General features: G+C 35.6%; 1 protein-coding gene across 5 annotated transcripts; it reads left to right on the forward strand.

Annotated features, from left to right (window-relative positions):
* The first annotated feature begins 750 nt into the window (after positions 1–750).
* LOC124535681 (titin homolog) lies at positions 751–18,938 on the forward strand. Of its 5 annotated transcripts, none has more exons than XM_047111985.1 (15): positions 751–883; positions 1,211–6,121; positions 6,210–6,696; positions 7,205–7,308; positions 7,379–7,480; positions 8,777–8,852; positions 8,968–9,118; positions 9,207–9,439; positions 10,304–10,530; positions 10,932–11,070; positions 12,540–12,705; positions 13,182–13,370; positions 13,440–13,587; positions 16,019–16,128; positions 16,605–18,938. In XM_047111985.1, the coding sequence occupies exons 2-15, from the start codon at positions 1,239–1,241 to the stop codon at positions 16,811–16,813; spliced, it is 7,224 nt and encodes a 2,407-aa protein (XP_046967941.1). In that variant the 5' UTR covers positions 751–883; positions 1,211–1,238; the 3' UTR covers positions 16,814–18,938. The 5 variants fall into 5 exon arrangements, with proteins under 5 accessions (XP_046967941.1, XP_046967940.1, XP_046967943.1 ...); XM_047111984.1 differs by having other exon boundaries at positions 752–1,059; XM_047111987.1 differs by lacking the exon at positions 16,605–18,938 and adding an exon at positions 14,592–14,661 and having other exon boundaries at positions 752–6,121.
* Positions 18,939–18,945: the final 7 nt, after the last annotated feature.

Here is an 18,945-nt window from a genome sequence, read left to right on the forward strand (position 1 = left end):
TACTAAAAAACCTACTTACTCTTGTATATTAAAATAAACAGAAAAAAGTCTCTAACTTTAAACATAACATGAGTATTTCAAAATGGGAAGAAGTGGTATGGTTTTTTTCGCCAAAGATTAAAAGTTCATGCGTAGGCACCGAAGCATTGTATTGTTGTTGTCTTGTTAAAGAACGTATACAAAGCATCACGGTATGTAAACAACTATTAACAAGCCTCGTCTATAGAATAATACGAAGAGGCCGAAGATCATCAATATTGACATCAAGGCTCGAGTAGGGTCAAATTAAATGCGCTACTTAACCCCCTATAAAAAGGGACATTATAAACTTATTTAATATAATCATGTTCGTGGTTTTCGGCTTTTGTCAAAGACGCTTTAAAACTTTGAAGAAATGAGTTATTGGATCATCGGCCTTATGCATATTTAATTTTTTGGGGTGTAAAAATATATATGCAATTATGATTAATTAATATTGTTATTTGATTATCCAAAATGGTAATTTAACAGTATTTATAACATTTATAAAAATAGGGCACCAATGGTTTTGGTTGAGCTACCAACGATTAATGTTTGGTTTCGGTACTGTCGAATAACTGTTAGCGTAGTAAACATTAAGAATTTAAGTAACCCTTCTTTAAAGTATTGTTTAAATACCATTTTCTTTTATTTTTAGTTCAAAATGACCGAGTATTGGAAACAAAATAGTGAATAAAATGGTTTGTTGCCATACAAAATATTATTGTCTACTCTCAAATAACTATTATCCTACTCGTTTTACCACATGTCGAAACGCATATTTATTACTCTTTTACAAGCTAAAAGCTCAAGTGGAGCGATCTATGGGCTTCTTGCAGTTTACCAACACGACAATGGCCGAATTGTCCGTATAAGATATTTTTTATTGGCTCATACATCTAAACCTGCCATGTCTTTGGTTTTAAAAATGGCGTATACAAGCTTTTTGTTTGCCGGTTTACGCTGTTGAATGATTAGTTTCCGAGACCCTGTGCGTGATTGAACAACACGTTAACGTGAATATGAGAATAAAGTACATGTGTAGGTACAATAATCTACACCATGGATCCGTGAACATATTTTTTTAGCGTTATGGTGAATTAGAATGGTGCCTGTGGTTTGTCAAGCTCGCACGTCGACAGGTTACCCGTTTGAAACGTAAATATCATCTAGCGGGCGTTTTATATTTCAGATATGACAGCGTCGCAAAATAGTAGATAATGGAGAGTTCAGAAGACGATGCGGGCGCCGCGACGAACGCTTCCCGCCGTGTATCGGCGCGGGAAAAGGACGTTGGACAGATTGAGGACGTCAATGCAACTAGTAGTTTACAGCAGGACCCATCTGAACCGAGAACATCATGTGAAACCCCCGCAATGTCGGAGGAAAATTTTGATGGGGACAGCGTTCCGTCTCCGTCGACGCAAGATGTCAACACAAGCACGGAAGCGATTCTGGATATGATAGACGAGATTGTTGATGGACCCGGAGCACCGAAGCGTTTACCCTTTTCCCTAGAAAACGACACCGACAGTAGATTTGCCGGCGGAGGAGACTCTAATACAACTGTAGATAATATAAACAGTGATGACAGTTCTGTAAAATCCCAAAATTCAGCCCCTGCCACAAGTGCCAAAATCGAAGAAGAACAAAGCTTACAAATAAATTTACCCAATGATCTGACATCGCAAAGTGAAGTTTTGGCAGATGTGAAAGTGGGTTGTGTAGAATTGCCACAAACAAGTTCATCCATACTTAACAGTAATGACTTGGAAGTGTCAATAGATACTCAAAAACATGCAGTATCATGTTCAGAAGAGCTTCAGGGCAGTTCTGTTCCAAATATTCCTTCCAGCAGTATTGTACAGACTGTGCAAAGTGTAGTAGAAACTGAGAGTTCACCTTGTGAAAGGACAGTGAAGTGTGTGACATCTAGTGATATTCGTGACAATGTTATAGTGGAAAGTGCTGAATCAACGTCAAGTGACAATAGTATTAGTGAGGGAAAAGTCCCTATAGTGGAATCTTTAACAAGATCACCATTGCGACGTAGACTTGTGCGTCCCTTGCCAAACAGGCCAGACTCTACTGTATCTTCTACGGTAGACTCAAGTATTAATGTCAACACATCCGAACAGGCAAGTGATTCTATCATTAAAGATGTATCTAGCTCTTCGGATGCTGTGCCCTCTGTACATGGTAATGTTAAGCCAGAAGAGATTAGAAGTGTAAGTGAAGTTAGTATCTGCAAAGCAGAAACATCGAGCAGTCCTACTAAAAAAATTAAACTTATTAGACAAAAAATAATTCCACAAACAAGTTGCATCCCGACTGATCAAAAACTTGATGTGGAACCAATACAAGCACAAATTGACCAATGTCAATCAACTTCTACTGAGTCGCTGATAACTACAGAGCCTTGTGAAAAGTCTGCGAGTGAAGACAAGACATTAGAATTGGTTATTCCTTGTAATACAATTCCTGAAACCATTTCTCAAAAATCTCCTCCACAGGATTTGGAAGTATTACCCGAAAGCACAAAAGAGACCTCTCAGAAAAGCGAAGAAGCAGCTCAAGTATGTACTAGCCATACTGATGGTTTACCTGAAAATAATAGTTTAGAAACTGAGAAAAGATTACCACCATTAAAAATCAATCTTTCAACTACAAATACTTCAGAAACTACAGAATCAACTAGTGAAACTAAAGAAATAGAAAATGTTGTTAGTGGTGATGTTAGCTTAAATTCAGAGGAGTCAGACTTAACAAAACAAGTACCTAAATTAACAATTAAATTGAGTAACAAACATACAGAAGAAATCAAAACCCCCGTACCAAAATTAACAATAAAACCCATAAGGCCTCCAAAAGAATGTGTCAGTGAACCAGATGTTAAAGATGTAGAACAAATACCTCACATTACTAAATTAAATATTAAACCTCTCATTAAACAGCCAGAAAGAATCAATGAAATTCACAGAAAATCTAGTAGTAGTGAGATATCGGAGTCAGAGTATTCTGAAAATGATGAGAGTACAAGTACATCTGACCAAGCTTCTGCTTCTGATCAAGGACCGTCAGAAATAGTGCCTAAAGTAACTATAAAGCTTGGTAAACCAGGCACCGAATCTGAGGGACAATTCTACACAGAGAAGAATGTACCAAAAGTCACAATAAAAGCAGTACAAAATTGTGAACTTCAAGAACAATCTTCTCCAACAAAAATGAAAGTGATTTTGAGTCAACCAGAAGATACACAGCCTGATAAAATCCCAAAGTTTACAATTAAAACAGTAGCTAAAAGTGAAAGCCAACCTCTTAGTCCAAAACTTATCATAAAGCCTATCATAAAACCTCCAGACGAAATAGGAACTGAAGGTACTGTTGAAAACTTCCGACCTCCTGATATACCAAAACTAAAAATATCAACGGAGACTCTTTCAACCAGTGGTGAAGCTAAAGATGTAGTTCATGTACCTAAAATAACCATTAAGCCAGTTTCTAAGTCTGAACCAGAAGTTTCAACTAAGAGTAAAAAGTTGCTACCTTATGAAAACACTGAACATTTTCCTGTAGTAACAAAATTAAATATTAAGCCTGTAATAAAACCTTCTGACAATATAACATTATCTGAGGGCTTGGATGACAAAGTTCCTGTAGTTTCAAAATTAAATATTAAACCCATAGTGAAACCTAAAGATAGCGAAATAGATTGTAGTAAAGAAGATGTACCTAAGATTACAAAATTGAATATTAAACCCTTAAAAAGCCCAGAGATAAATTCTTCGGAAGAAAAAGACTGTGATGTTTTAAAAACTGATGTAGATGAAAATAGTATACCTGTTATTACTAAACTTAATATTAAGCCTATTGTTAAGCCATTAGATGAAGATTCTCTAAAAGATATTGAAAATCAATCCTCTGAAACAGGAAACTCAAGCGATGATAATGCTGATCAAATACCTATAGTTACAAAAATTAACATTAAGCCTATATGTAAACCAAATGATATGGAAGAATCAGGACCAAGCATAAAGAAGGATGAAAATATACCAGTGATTACTAAATTAAACATTAAGCCTTTAATAAAACCTGATGACAACATATCTCCTTTATCACCTAAAAAAGAAATCTCAAAAGTAACTTCTACAACAACTACAATTACTAAATTAAATATAAAACCTGTTTTAAAGCCTGAAGAAATAAAAGAAAAAGAATCATCAACATTAAATGATACTGAAGAAACTCCTTCAAAAAATCCTCCATTAGTAATGAAAATAAATAGAAAGTCTGTTGTAAACGAAAGTCAATATACTATTGATAAAAATAATGATCATGAACATTGTAATAACATTGGTGACTCTATTTCTGTAGTATCTAAAGTAAGTCTCTCGTCAGATCATGTTAATACTGAATTAAAAGAACCCGATGTAAATTGCAAGTTCTTTGCGCAGAGTACAAACGAGAGTCCTTCGGGATCATCACTATTAAACGAAAATTGTATTACATCACTTCAAACGAATGAAGAAAGCTTGCCTTGTAATAAAGAACAAGTTTTAACACCTCTATTAACTGACAACTTATTGAAAACAGTTGCTCAGCCACTTTCTCCTGAAGCAAAGGCAAACATGGCAGATATTTCTGCACATATGATGGCAACAAATTCTAAAGAATCTTCAGAGAATGAACTAACGGAGAGGAATATACATGATAATACAATCAATTTGCAATCAGATTTAATTTCAATAACACAAAATGCTGGTGAAAGAGTCAAACAAAAACACAGTCCCATGAGGCAAAACTGTACTTTACTTAAAAAATTATTAGAAACTAGAAAAGAAAAAGGCCTGGATGGAGATATGGGGAATAAAATGAATACTGCCAAGTATTCATCATCATTATTAATGGATTCCCCTAAATCACCCTCAAAACATATAAATGTTAAAAATGATTTAATTTTAGAAAAAAATAAGTTAGAAACAGAAAATGATACGGCTGACTGCAGTCGAATAAAAGACATTAGAACGAATGATGTAAGCTGTAGTGTAGCGCCTTTGAAAGTCCGTTCTATGCAGGAACTGTGTAAAGAAGCTAATGAAAATGTTACGAAACCTCTTGAAATAAACATTTCGGATAAAATTTCACACCAAAGTCCTGACCAAGATTCTCCAAGAATAATATTAAAAATTAATAAAACTGATCAAGGAGCATCAGCAAAAATTATCACGGAAGAATCGAAAAAGTCTGAACAATCTTATTCACCTGAAAATACTCATGAAATGATGAATGATGCTCATCAAAGAAAGAACCTTATAAACAGTAGAAGAAAACCCCACACGGATACTCCAATGCCAATGGGTAAAAGATTAAGGAGCTCAAGAATATTACAGACTTCAGAAAAGTCTCCATTGGCAAAACGAAATATGGGCAAAAGACCTTCAACAACTGAAACAAGCCCACCACATAGCAAAGAATCTGAGTATTCTATGCTTGAAATAAAGAGAATAAAGCTTGGTCAACTTTTGTCTAATAAATCATTAACAATTACACCTATAGTTGCGAAAACATCACCCGTATCACCACCTGCGAAACCCTTGGAGATAAAACAAGGAGCCAGAAATCATTCGATTTTAAATAATGAAAATTGTGCTAAAAATGGAAGTTCTGAAATACATAACATTTTAGCAAAACAAGCAAAACAGTTACAAGCTTTGCCTTTTAGTGACCTAAATCACACCGAAAACAACCAAAGTCTAAGTCCTGATTTAAAATCGAGTACTTCGACTTGTAGTCCAGATTTATTATCTGAAAGCATATCCGTTGAAAAAAGTAGACCCGAAGTTCAAATGATTTTCAATGATAACTCTGAATCTCGAGATTTTGGTATGGGTCCTGAAGAAATGGCGCGGGATCCTTTAGAAGTGGACAATATAAAATCTAACGATTTCTTACACGACATTCCTAAACCAGTTGAAATGACACCACAGCCTAAAAAGCGTGGACGTCCACGAAAATTACCTGTTTCAGAAGGTTCGAAAACGGTCATCAACCTGCCCGTCACAGCACTCGAAGAGCGACCCCAGCGATCACTTCGATTGTCTAGGTAAAGTATCTGTTATGAAAATCTTTATATTCAATTTCAATGTAGTAAAATAAATGATTACTAATAAAATATTCTTTGTCTATTAAAGGGATCGTCCGGTGATACTTGTGAAACCGAGAGGCAGAGGCCGTGGACGAGGTCGTCGATTGGATACGGAGCCGAATTCTACACCTACAGCAGAGCCCGTTGTAGAGGCGGCAAACAAATTTTTTATCGAGCAAAAACAGGAAGAGGAAATAGATCCCACTAGCTCGCGCATTAAATTGCCCCGTATGACAGAAGCGCTCGATAAAATGCCCTCCGTATGTTCTACACCCCTGACGAGTAGAAGACGAAATTCCTCAACGGAGCTGCAGCTTTTTGGTAGCTCTCCAGATTTAAAAGTTGTTTTGGAGACAACTCTGCCTAAAATGGAGGATCCATTTTTAAAATCGGCTGAGATGATAAGCGAAGGAAGAGGTCGTGGGAGCAGAGGTGGACGTGGCAGCCGCGGAGGTAGAGGTCGCGCAGCAGCACGCAGCCCGCGCGGTCGCGGCCGAGGCCGAGGCGGCGGTAGAGGTGCAATGTACATGAAGGTAAGTAATATACATATTTTTAATTAGGGGTTGTCCATTAATCACGTGAGGCTTGAAAGATGGGGGAGGGGTTTGATAAAAATCACGAAAATAACACAAGGGGGAGGGGGGGTGTAGTAAGATATCTCGTGTATTTATTTTTTCGTCTAATGCGCGATTTTTAAACAAATATAGTCCTTAATTTCAGAATAAAATAAGATTATAGCTTATACATGTATTTAAATTAAGATAATATTCAGTAAATTTTAAGATTCGTTGTAGGTACTAAAAATACATGTGATGATGAGAAGGGGAAGGGGGGGGTCTTAAACCTCACTACGTATCACCAATGTGGGAGGGGGGGTTAAAAAAATGCTAAAAAAAGATCACGTGATTAATGGACAACCCCTTGAAAATAATAAGTCAAGTCGGTACTCACTTATCAAGCAGGATCTCTTTCCTTTCTTTTTCGCTTTCTAATAAAAATCTACCACAGAAATAGATCTTCTAGCAACAATGTTTTTGACAGGAAACTATGGGGATTTATGGAAGAGTATGTGGTCCAGCGACCACTACTGTTCAGTTATTTGAAGAAGAGACTTGTATGATGGACGACAACGCAACTCCCGCTAAGTAAGTTGAGATAATAAACTGTTGACTATTTTATTTTTGTAACAATTATCAATCAATATAATATTTTCAGGCCCTCACATTTACTTGACGAAGATTCGCAGAGTTCTGTAAAAAGTTCGACCAATGATAGTAACAAAATAAGGAAGTCTAAATTCGCAGATTTGTTTGATAGGTAAGAAAAGAAAAAAATGTTTAAAGGTTGATAATTTTGAATTTTAAAAATATTTCAATTCCATTTTTATGTAACATACTTATTATTTAAGATTGTTTACAGTATATGTAATAATTAACAGAGAAAAAAGTATTAAATTATTTTCAAATTATTATAAAATAATATTTAATAGTGATATGTCTAAGATACTCTACTTTAATAATGTATGCAGTATAGTAGACTACTACCACTAAGCTAAGACTTAGCTACTAAGCTAATCATTTCAAATTATACATTTAATCAAAACCAAATTTTTTAAATAACATAAGCTATTATAGTACAAACATTTACGATATATAATATCAAAATAATGTATATGTATAATGCCCATGTCCTTTCTTGAGGTTGAAGCTTCCAACTTACCAAATTCGCTCATTAATTTGCCTTTGAAATAGTAATAGACAGATTTATTTTTGCAATTTTTATTTATTAATTTAGATTATGATGCAAAATTTTTTTACATAATTTATACAGAGATATGTTTTTGACGAAATATTTACAAGAATGAAATATTTATTCATTATTTTTATATACAATACACTAAAATAACAATACTTTCATTCACTATGTTAGCACAATGATTCAAAAATATAGATTTAATTACAACTCAAATGTAAACTGTGTCAAATGAAACTAATCATTCAATAAACTATCTCTATGAATATTACATCCTTTTTAAAATTCTATACAGTAATTACATAGTATTTTAAATTATTCACAACATAGAACAAAAATGCCACATTAGATTTTAAATTAACATGGTTATTTTTATATATACACACGAGACTTGTCGTGAACAAGACATTCGTAGATAATGTCGAAATATCGAGCTCCACTGAACTAAAATAAGAAACATGGTAAATATCCCGTAATTAATAACTAATAAAATGCCATGTTGTATATTATCAATATTTTATCAGAAAGTCTTGGTTGCAAACACATATGTTCTATTTTTGTTAGGAGGTACTTTACTGACATGTTTCTATTTTAAAATGATCACGAGGTTTAACTTAATTGTATCAGTGCAAAGACTCTGATGGGTATTTAGTTTTATGTTATATAGCCAACAGATTTTTCCATAAAATATTATTTTAGTCATAAATTAAAACCAAAGTAGTATTTTTGTATTCAGTCAATTTATTGTAATATGTGTAAAAGATAAGACAAGTAAAATTTATTAAGATAGACAAGTAATATTTAGTTGATTTATAATAAAAAGTATTTATTACTAAACTTTTTTTTTATTTTTTTTTATAGTAATAAAGTATGGACGGCTGCCGATGTTAAAGAATACACATGGCCACCGCCTGAAAAATCAGAAGGAGAACCTCAGGTAAGACTTAGTAATGATTCCTATAAATATTGTGATGTAAATACAATGACTTAATACATCAATTTATATAGTTTTGAAAATCACATTCATATAAAAAATATTTTTATATCCTTAGGTTATGATGATACAAGAGCAAGTTGCGATGTTCCTGAGTGTGAAAAGTTTTAAGAGACGATATCCAGAATTGAAAAGACGGACTATTACCGGAGAAGAGAGGGATTATGTGCTTAGCAAAGGTCTAGTGACGGAAGCCCTCTGTGATCTTGGTAAGTAACATTTTTAATAAATTGAAGGTACTAACAAAGCATACATTATGGTTTTACATAATACTTAATGTAAAATTTATTTTCTTAGGTATAACGGCAGTAGATGCCAGCGAAGTATTGGATATAATGCTCTCTGATTACCCGCACAAATATGAGGAATTCAGATGTCATCAACGCGAGAAGCAGCTCGCTGAACCGGCAGAGGACACGATCGAAGAAACAAAGGCTGAAATTAAAATTGAAAAGACAGAAATGAAGGAACAAAAAATCATTGAGCAAAAACCGGAACCACCGAAAATTGATCCCGAGAAAACCAGACAGGTACAGTTAGCGGAATAATGTAATACATAAATGTATGTTCGATGTGTGGATATCCGAGGGGAGAGGTCTACGATCTTTACAAGTACAATTGCAAAATAGATACATTCAAAGTATACAGTACATTTTATGTTATTACTTTAATTTAATGAAATATAATTAGTCAATAATTTGAAAAATAATAGGTCTAGTCTACTGTATGTATGTATGAAAAGATATCTGTGGTTACAGTTGATACAGTAGACTTCATAAAAATAAAATAATAATAATGATGGTCGGACGACGTCTTCTAGTTAACGATGAATGTAGATCGTTCACGATGACGCCGATCACCAATGCTGATATCAGAAACTAAGATAATGGTGTATAGTATGACACAAATTAGACGTAGCATCGGAAAATGCAATGGAATGAAAATAAAACCGATTACTGCCGATTTACACGACCAATACAAATAGCTCCCTATCGCGCCATTCGACGCTATTCGTCGCTATAGATTCACACGTCAGACAAAATAAGTGCATGTAAACCGACGCGTCAAATTGACGAATATATTAGGTCATATGATATTACAAGTTATTATGTTTGTGCAAAGATCATATTCGTGTGAGAAAATAAATATTGATAATTTGGTATAGCGTACTCAATTCGGATGTGATCGGTATTACGAATTTTGCCGATGCGACATCTAAGTTGTGTCGTACTATACCTCTTGCCAGCTGATATCGGAAACTAAGATATGATGTATAGTACGACACAACTTAGATGTCGCATCGGCAAAATTCGTAAAACCGATCACATCCGAATTGAGTACGCTATTAAAAATTATCAAAATTTCTCTCCGGCTCTCTATCTCGTGTGTGACAGGACATGGCGGCGGCGGCGATCGCGTCGGCGAGCGAGTGGAACGCGCGCCTGAACGCGCTGCGGCGGCCCGCCTGCGCCGACCTGCAGTCGCTGACGGTGCAGCGCCGCCGGCCGCCGCCCGCGCCGCCCGCGCTGCGCGTGCGCCCGCCGCACGGCTTCTACCCGCACGCGCTGCTGCCCGGCCAGTACCAGCACACCTACCGCGTCTACGCACCGCAGGACCTCAGGTGCGACGACGCTGTATAATCTTTACTTGGTGGTAGGGCTTTGTGCGAGCCCGTCTGGGTAGGTACCACCCACTCATCAGTTATTCTACCGCCAAATAACAGTAGTCAGTATTGTTGTGTTCCGGTTTGAAGGGTGAGTGAGCCAGTGTAACTACAGGCACAATGGACATAACATCTTAGTTCCCAAGGTTAGTGGCGCAGTGACGATGTAAGGAATAGTTAATATTTCTCACAGCGTCATTGTCTATGGGTGATGGTGACCACTTACCATCAGGTGGCCCATACGCTCGTCCGCCAACCTATACCATAAAAAAAAAAAACTACGATACTAGACTACTGTTCTACTATCTTCACGTATGGCATGGTAGACGCGATGACACCGATCCGATATCCGTTTCCAGATATTTCCCGCTGAACACGGCGTTGGCGGCTCCACCCGCGCCCGCCTCCCCGCCGGAGTCCAGCTCGGAGTCCGACGCGGAGTGGGGCTCGCGCTGCTCCTCGTCGGAGTCGGACCACGACATGCTGAGGAGTGCCAAGGTGAGGAGCATGACTTGTAACTTACAACAATCGTTTTTATATTGCAATGTATTTTAACAAATAATAATAATTAATGTAGCAGACAACTATACTTCTCAACATGGAGATGCCAATCAAGGGACTTTATTAAGCTTATCTATCAATACCGTCACGTATTTGAGGGTCAACCATCCTTATAGTGCCGACAATCACCGCATCAGCATTCCGAAAAGTGAAAGGGAGTCAGTTATATAGATGGCTGTTATGGTCATCAAGCTAAGAACGAGAGAAGTATGGTGGTTATGATAGCATCGTAGTCATTTTCTTCAGCGGTATAAAATTTAATTTTATACACACATAATACCAAGTTTTTTTGTTTATTGGTAGAAAATATCATAAATGAATAGTTCCTACCCAGTGTTCTCGTAATACTTCTACATTTTAAATGTTCTAGCTATTAGCTTAATAGAGCGTATAGTCTATTCCAATGGGAAGAGGAGAAAAGGTAAATAAACAACTTTGACCTTGAATCGATATGTCATTTGCGTTCGACTAGTGAGGTGAAAATAATTGAATGAATAGGTAATAAATGCTAAAAGATATATTTTTTGATTTTAAAAGTAATTTTCCGTTTAAACAAAGCCAGGGCGTAATAAAAAACTTTAGAAAATTCCGAATAAGCACCCGTAAACATGATACGAAAGATGAGAGACGAATGTCTTTCTTACCCTTATGTATTATTTTCAAAACTATAAAATTGCTATGCACAAAACTGATCTACATTTCGAGATAAGATAATTTTTTTAAGTAAAGTAATTCTTTTAACATTTTTGGTAAAAATTCTATTTTTATGTAAAAACCTTACTGCATAAAAAAATAACTTTTTTATCTATGTTATATAACTTTTTACGTTTCTACTAAATAATTCATATTATATATTACAACCAATTAAATCAATATATATTTAAAAAAATATCTATAATGTATCTTAAAACTAAAATAATATATTTTTTATCTGTATAAATTCATTCAGTCTCCATTCGTTTAGCAGACATCCTTAGTCGAGGCCTCTATTTTAAACGTTCGTTCATCGAAAAATGGCGTCTTGAATGTCGACTAAACTGTTTTCGTTACTTTGGAAGTTAAAGTGGATTTATGTAGTTTAGTGAAATATTGTTGTATTACAAATGAAGATATATTAATCAAGAACTGTTTGTAGTTATAATAATATAGCGGAATTAATAAAAAAACACTTGTGATATTGAAAAATATGGTATGTTTTGAATGTTTCCTTTTGTCATTGGAATGGACTATACCTTTTTCTGTTTTTTAAAACATAACAATATTTTCTATGTATTCAATATATCACAAAAGAGTTATCAAATAACAAACAAAACTTAGTCCTTTATGGTTTTAGTGTGATAAATATATCAAAATGACAAGTAGACTTATGTTTTTATTCTAAAGTTAACTGTTAATGTTTATTGCAGCGAAAAAAATTGACAAAAACAAAAAGAAGCAGCCAAGCGGAGGCTTCGACGGCGGCCGTCAGGGACGAGGATGTGGACACGTGTCGCGTGTGCAAGTTGCGGCTCGAGGCCAACCGCAAGTACACGCACGAGCGCTTCCTCGTCTGCGCCAACTGCAACGCTAAGCGTGAGTATGGCTGCATACTTGCACAATATGATTTTAAACAATTTATTGTATTGTTATTACTTGCTCAATTATAACTCCACTAACAATTTTGTATAGTCAGTATTGTAATATAATTGTGCTCAATATTGAAAAAGTGGCTATCATTTTCATAATCTTAAATTATTTTTCTCCTAATAAATGTGACTTTCTAAGCATATATTAATTTAAAAGTTTTGATATATTTTGTAAATTTGAAGAAAATAATTTTATGTTGTGCTTAATTCAGGTGTCTACTACACCTGAATTAAGCACAACTTTTAGAGCATATATCGATTTAAAAGTTTTGATATGTTTTGTACATTTTAAGAAAATGATTTTAAGTTGTGCTTAATTCAGGTGTAGTAGTAAGGTGCTATTGATTTCTATGTTTAGTTTTGTCGTATACGAGTTCCCCTAGTTTATATCGAAGTAAGACCAGCCTATGAATGTTCTTCCAGTGCACCCGTCGTGCGTGGACCTGAGCGCGGACACGATCCGCAAGTGTCGCGAGTACGCGTGGCAGTGCGCCGAGTGCAAGACTTGCTGTACGTGCGCGCGGCCCGCCGACGACGACAAGATGCTCTTCTGCGACCTATGCGACCGCGGCTTCCACATCTACTGCGTGGGGCTGCAGGCCGTGCCCACAGGTGAGGCCGGCGCCCCCCCCGCGCCCCACCGCCCCGCCCCCGCACGCGCTAACGTGTTGTCGCCCGCAGGTCGCTGGCACTGCGTGGAGTGCGCCGTGTGCAAGTCGTGCGGCGCGCGCGAGCCGGGCGGGCCCGACGCCGAGTGGCACCACCAGACGCGCCGCGGCCCCGGCGGACACAAGCTCTACTCGCACTCGCTGTGCACGCCCTGCGCCAGGTCTCTATCGCTCGCAGCGAACACCGCGCACGCCCGGCTCTAACTGTGTCTGCCTACATTGACTTATTGATGACGAAATACAATTTAAATGTTGTTATTATTTATACCAGGAAACTTAATTTTAAATTGTGTCGAAAGGGCATTACAAATGTTCACGACACAATAAATATTACTACATTTAATACGTACGACCGTCAAATTACACAGTTAGAGCTGAATGTGTGCGTTAAGTAGTATTATAGAAAACCAATAAAATTTATTTCATACGACGCTATGTCTATATGTAGTCAAGATTCGTAGTCAACCCGCAGTCTGTCTTGCATTCAAAGTTGTGTCTTAATTTTCATGTATTTTCAAATAAAACGTAGCCTCGTATGAAGTGATGTCCCCCCTGACATATATTAACTGGCAAAAATAATACTCAAAAAAAAGTTATTAAAGACATTTTATTATTTTACTTCCAATGATAAAAAAATAATTAACAAGAAACGTTTTTGCTATTTAAAATATGACTTAAAAATATTTAGGAGAAAATTAAAAAAACCAAGGAGTCTGATTTAGAGATTCGACTCACGAATATCCTTGTTAAACATTTTCCCTTTTAATGTATTTGTGTTATCTTACATTCCGAATTCTATAAAGTACACCAATGTGTTTTACCTCAACAAAAATGGTGGATTTATTGACATGAATGGTTTTAGGTTTAAAAATTACATAGAAAAATAGGTATTTAGAATACAGAATCTGAAATGTTTTGAATTAAGAAAGTGCCATATTTTTGTGATAAATTATGAGGAAGTGATTTGTCAGAAATAATTCAGAACTTGCTTGACCTTTGTCCAATGTTAAGATATATGATTCTGTTTTTTATCAAAACGGCAGTAAGATACACCAAGCACAAATATGTATAAAACTAATCGTATACAAAATGAAGTTCCCTAATATAATGTTTCTCTGAGACTTGAGAATAACCATACTTAAGTTATTCGATATTGTTTTTCAAGTAAAATCAAGAGGGGCAACAACAAAACGTGAACCCATAGTTGCATAAACATCGAAGGACGCAGACGAAAAGTACAAAGATTTTTTACAAAGTTTCGATGATTTATGTGTAATTTGTTAACTGGTCTTGGTAGACATTGTGTATTCACGTCATTTCATGCGTGTTCAATGTTGACTAACACAAGCTCTCCCATTCCTGTCTCACTCTGTCGATACCCGCTTTGTCTCTGGTATATTGTAGCATTTTTGACCCCGCATAATGTTCTTTAATGACTCCAAGCAGCGTTCTTACTCAGCACATATCCCCCACCGCTGAATTCTTCTAAGAAATAAAGCTCAAATTTCGATTTATTAAATTCGAAAGGTTAATTAAAAGATTATCAGCATTGAGTAAATGTTTACAAAAGACAAGTTTGAATATTACTTGGAAGAATTTGGCAATAGTAATAAGTTGCATGTTCCACATCTCTTCATATAAGTTATTTCAATAATTACCTAAGCAACGAAGATTGTTTGTTCTTATTTCATATTCAGTAAAATTGGCACAATTTTTCACTGTGCTTAAATTTAATTTATTTTCATTGGACAAACAATTTTTGATTGACAATAAAGTAGTCACATAATTTATATTAATTAAAAAAAAAGCAGTTATATTGTGATTGTAATATAATTATAATATTTGTTAATGTCAGTTGATGACCTACTTCATTGTCTGATTTTCATTTTTATAATTATTGGTAATTTAATTCAATCTTTTAAGCTAATTGATGCAACAATTATTTTCATTGGTTATATTATTTTTTTTAGTACAGTAGTTTTTTATAATGTTGCCTCAATTAATGTTTCCATCATTAGGCAATGGATGTCGACATCTCATCAGCCGTTGTAATACCAACTAACTTCATTCCATATTTTTTTAAACTAACACGGGCGTAATATTCTCGATGTCATTATTGAAGCGATCACTAACTGAATTGACTTTGTTACTTGTTTTTCTGGCTCTTGACACAGATGAAAAATATTCGAACTATATTTTTTTTAATTTTTGCCGAAAAGTAATTTTATTTTATTACAAGATTATAGATATTAATTAATTATTATTGTATATTTTTTTGTAAGTAAAATAATTAACTGTTGTATAATAGACCGGTTGAGAACGTGTGTGTGTTTCAAAGTCTACGGGTCCCAGTATCTTCTTTTGTAACACGGGCTATTTGTTATCTTTTGATTAATTTTCCTCCTGCTATTAAAACGTTTACACTTTTCCCTCACAAAAGTAACACATATATAAATAAAACGAATAATAAAACGAGCCATCGGATGAGAAGTAACAAAGTGGAGGCGGCGAGGTCTCGACTGATACTAATGGCGTGTTTCTGTGTTCCGGTGCTTGTGCGCGTACGGTCCGTATGTGTGTGTGCGTACGTAGGGCGTATCGCATCGGTCGCTACTGCCCGCTGTGCGATCGCTCCTTCATCGGGCCAAAGGGGACCATGCAGCTCGTCATTTGTAAGCTCTGCGATAGGCAACTGCATCAAGGTACGTCACCGCCGTAGCGCGCCAGCTGACCCCCCCTCCCCACCACCCGACCTTCCCGCGACCGCCGGACCCGCTGCGACGAGCGCCAAGTGCGCCCGTCGCAGCGCGTCCAGGGTTAAGCTTGTTCTCTTTCTACAAGCATGAGGATACAGCTAGATATCCGGTAGGGAGTCTACGCCTGTATCCTCATGTTTACGCTTTACGCTTCCATTTTTAATGCATCGATACGCATGGTTACATTGATTCATTTTATACATAAGATTTTTTATGTACGTTTATATTCTACGCTTTTACCATATATTCGCTTTTTAACTCTCGATGTCAATACTACATTGCAAATATCGCCGAGCACGGTCTGTATCCGATGAAGTTTCGTAGTGTGCGAACGTAACGGTCGCGACGTAGGGGCTTAAGTCTCGTGTTGGCGCGTGTGACTGTGTGTGTGTGGCGCGTGCTGACGGGCCGGCTGTCCGCAGAGTGCGTTAGGGCGACGGGCAGCGCGCTGCACGTGCTGGACTACACGTGCGGCGAGTGCCGGCGCGGCGGCATCACGTCGCGCGCGGCCGCCGTCCGCCTGGCGCCGCGCACCATCGCCACGCTGTTCATGGCCAAGCGCCGCTTCAACAAGTACGCGCACCGCCAGTACCTGCAGAGCCGTCTGCGCCCCGACGACGGCGCCCCCTAATGTATGTCTAGCGTAGGTACTTCGTTACGTCTAAATCTCGTTCGCTTCGGTAATATGACCTTGAATCGTAGGCTATGTATACGTGGCGACGTATGAACTGTACAGTAATTTAATACTAACTTCACTATATGGGTAGCTGGGCAATCATACTATTTTAATATTAATATTTTTTTTTAATGTTAGCGAGACAGATCATGTATGCGTCCCCGTGTTATTTATGTCGAAGGAGAATAGGGTACGAGAGATCGAGTAATGTGCTGTTGTTTTGTTATGGAAATGATTTCATCGACTCTGACATTATTGTTTATATGTGTGTGGTTTATATAAAGGAAAGTATCTTAATTAGAATGTTTTCTCTGCAAATAATTTCTCGAAAACTGGAAAATAAACTGTATATTATAAAAATCTGCCTTTTAATGCATTTGTAATGCAAATTCTTTGTTTAGAGATTGGCAAAAGATAGCAAATCATTTCAAAAATGATCTAAAAAAAGAAGACAGTGCGCATTTTCTTTTTGATTTTAGGTTAATTTTAGGGTATTGTTAATTTTGCTTAATAAGGTATTTATTTTAGTTATTACTTTTATATGGATACAACTGTATACAACTTATACCCGATAATCATTATTCATATATATATAATTATATGTATTATATACTATAATTGAGCATAAACGGAAAATATGAGAATATTCACTTGAGGATGACTGTGATGTCCAAAATGAATTTATTTACTTATAAATAAAAATTTACAGAATTTATCCGATTCCCGACACATATGATTAATTTTTACTGTTTATAACATTGTTGATTAAAAACTATATTACTAGATCGTTAGGTTTTTTTTTAGTTTAATTATACGAGTGAAATCCAGCAGCTCTTCTTCCAAGTGACAATTTATTTCGCTTAAGACAAAATGCTAGTTGAATAACAAGTGCAAGTTATTCCGGTTCTGAAATAAGATTTTAATGATAAAATTATGTTACGAAACTTTAAATTGTAAGTCTTTATATAAATAAATCCTAATGATAATCTCTTCTTTTTCAGTCCCAGTACCTAGCTAGCATTTTGACTTAATTTCAAAGTACAAAACATAGGCTACCTTTATCTTCTAATTTATTATCATTCGCCCTGGAAATTGTACAAGCCCAATGATTAAAGATTATAATAAAATAAATTATATAGCAAAGAGTATAGTATGTTTATTTTGATTATGAGAAATTATTTATTCAAACCATTTATATAGTATTAAATAGACGAATTAGGCATTATTAATTTCCTGGGCGATGCTCAAGATTTATCAAGACTACTACACATATTTTCGAAACAATGTCCTGTGAATCTGCATTGTTATATTATATGTAAGGATTGACTTAATCCTATAGTACGGTTGTCAGTCACGTTCTATAGAATTTGTTTTTCAATAAATCTTAATAAGAAAGTAAAATCAATAAAACTTCTGCCATTAAAATATAAGTTTTCTTCATTTGAATAAAATAGTTTTTTTTATATTTGATTATTTATAATAATACATCTAGAAATTTGATATTGGTGGTATTCAGATTTTGAGTGAAAAAAAATATTAAGTTTTATTGTAAAACAATTCTATAATTCGTTGACTTTGAAATTTGATGAATATCGAAGCATAAACCAACTTAGGAGCATTTTATTGTTTATGCGTTCTCTGTACTTACGATACTTTCTGCGCGCTATCCTCTTTTAACCACTGCTGAGTGCAATCTATCCCCAGTTTGTTGTGTATTATAACTTGTATTAGGAATATAATCAGTAACTTCAACTAATACTGATTAAGTGTAATGTATCGAGTTTAGTTTATAATTATGCTTTCTTTATTATTAATCATAATTTACTTAGTGACAATTTTAAGATAAAAATGATGTCAACTGATTATTTCATCAAATCATGTAACTTTTTTATGATATACACAACTGGTTTCGGTGTCTCGACGCCACAAATCCGCATTGCTTTATTGACACAGGTGAATAAGACTTACTTGTAAGAGAAATAATTATAACTTTTATGTCTACTTAATGCAAGTGTAAACGTTCTAGAAATCTCGCACTGTTCGGTCAATTTTGTAAAAAAATAAAGTAAATTTAATTTGACCCTTTG

Source organism: Vanessa cardui, chromosome 15 (genome assembly GCF_905220365.1).
Source record: "Vanessa cardui chromosome 15, ilVanCard2.1, whole genome shotgun sequence".
Taxonomy (NCBI): Eukaryota; Metazoa; Arthropoda; class Insecta; order Lepidoptera; family Nymphalidae; genus Vanessa; species Vanessa cardui.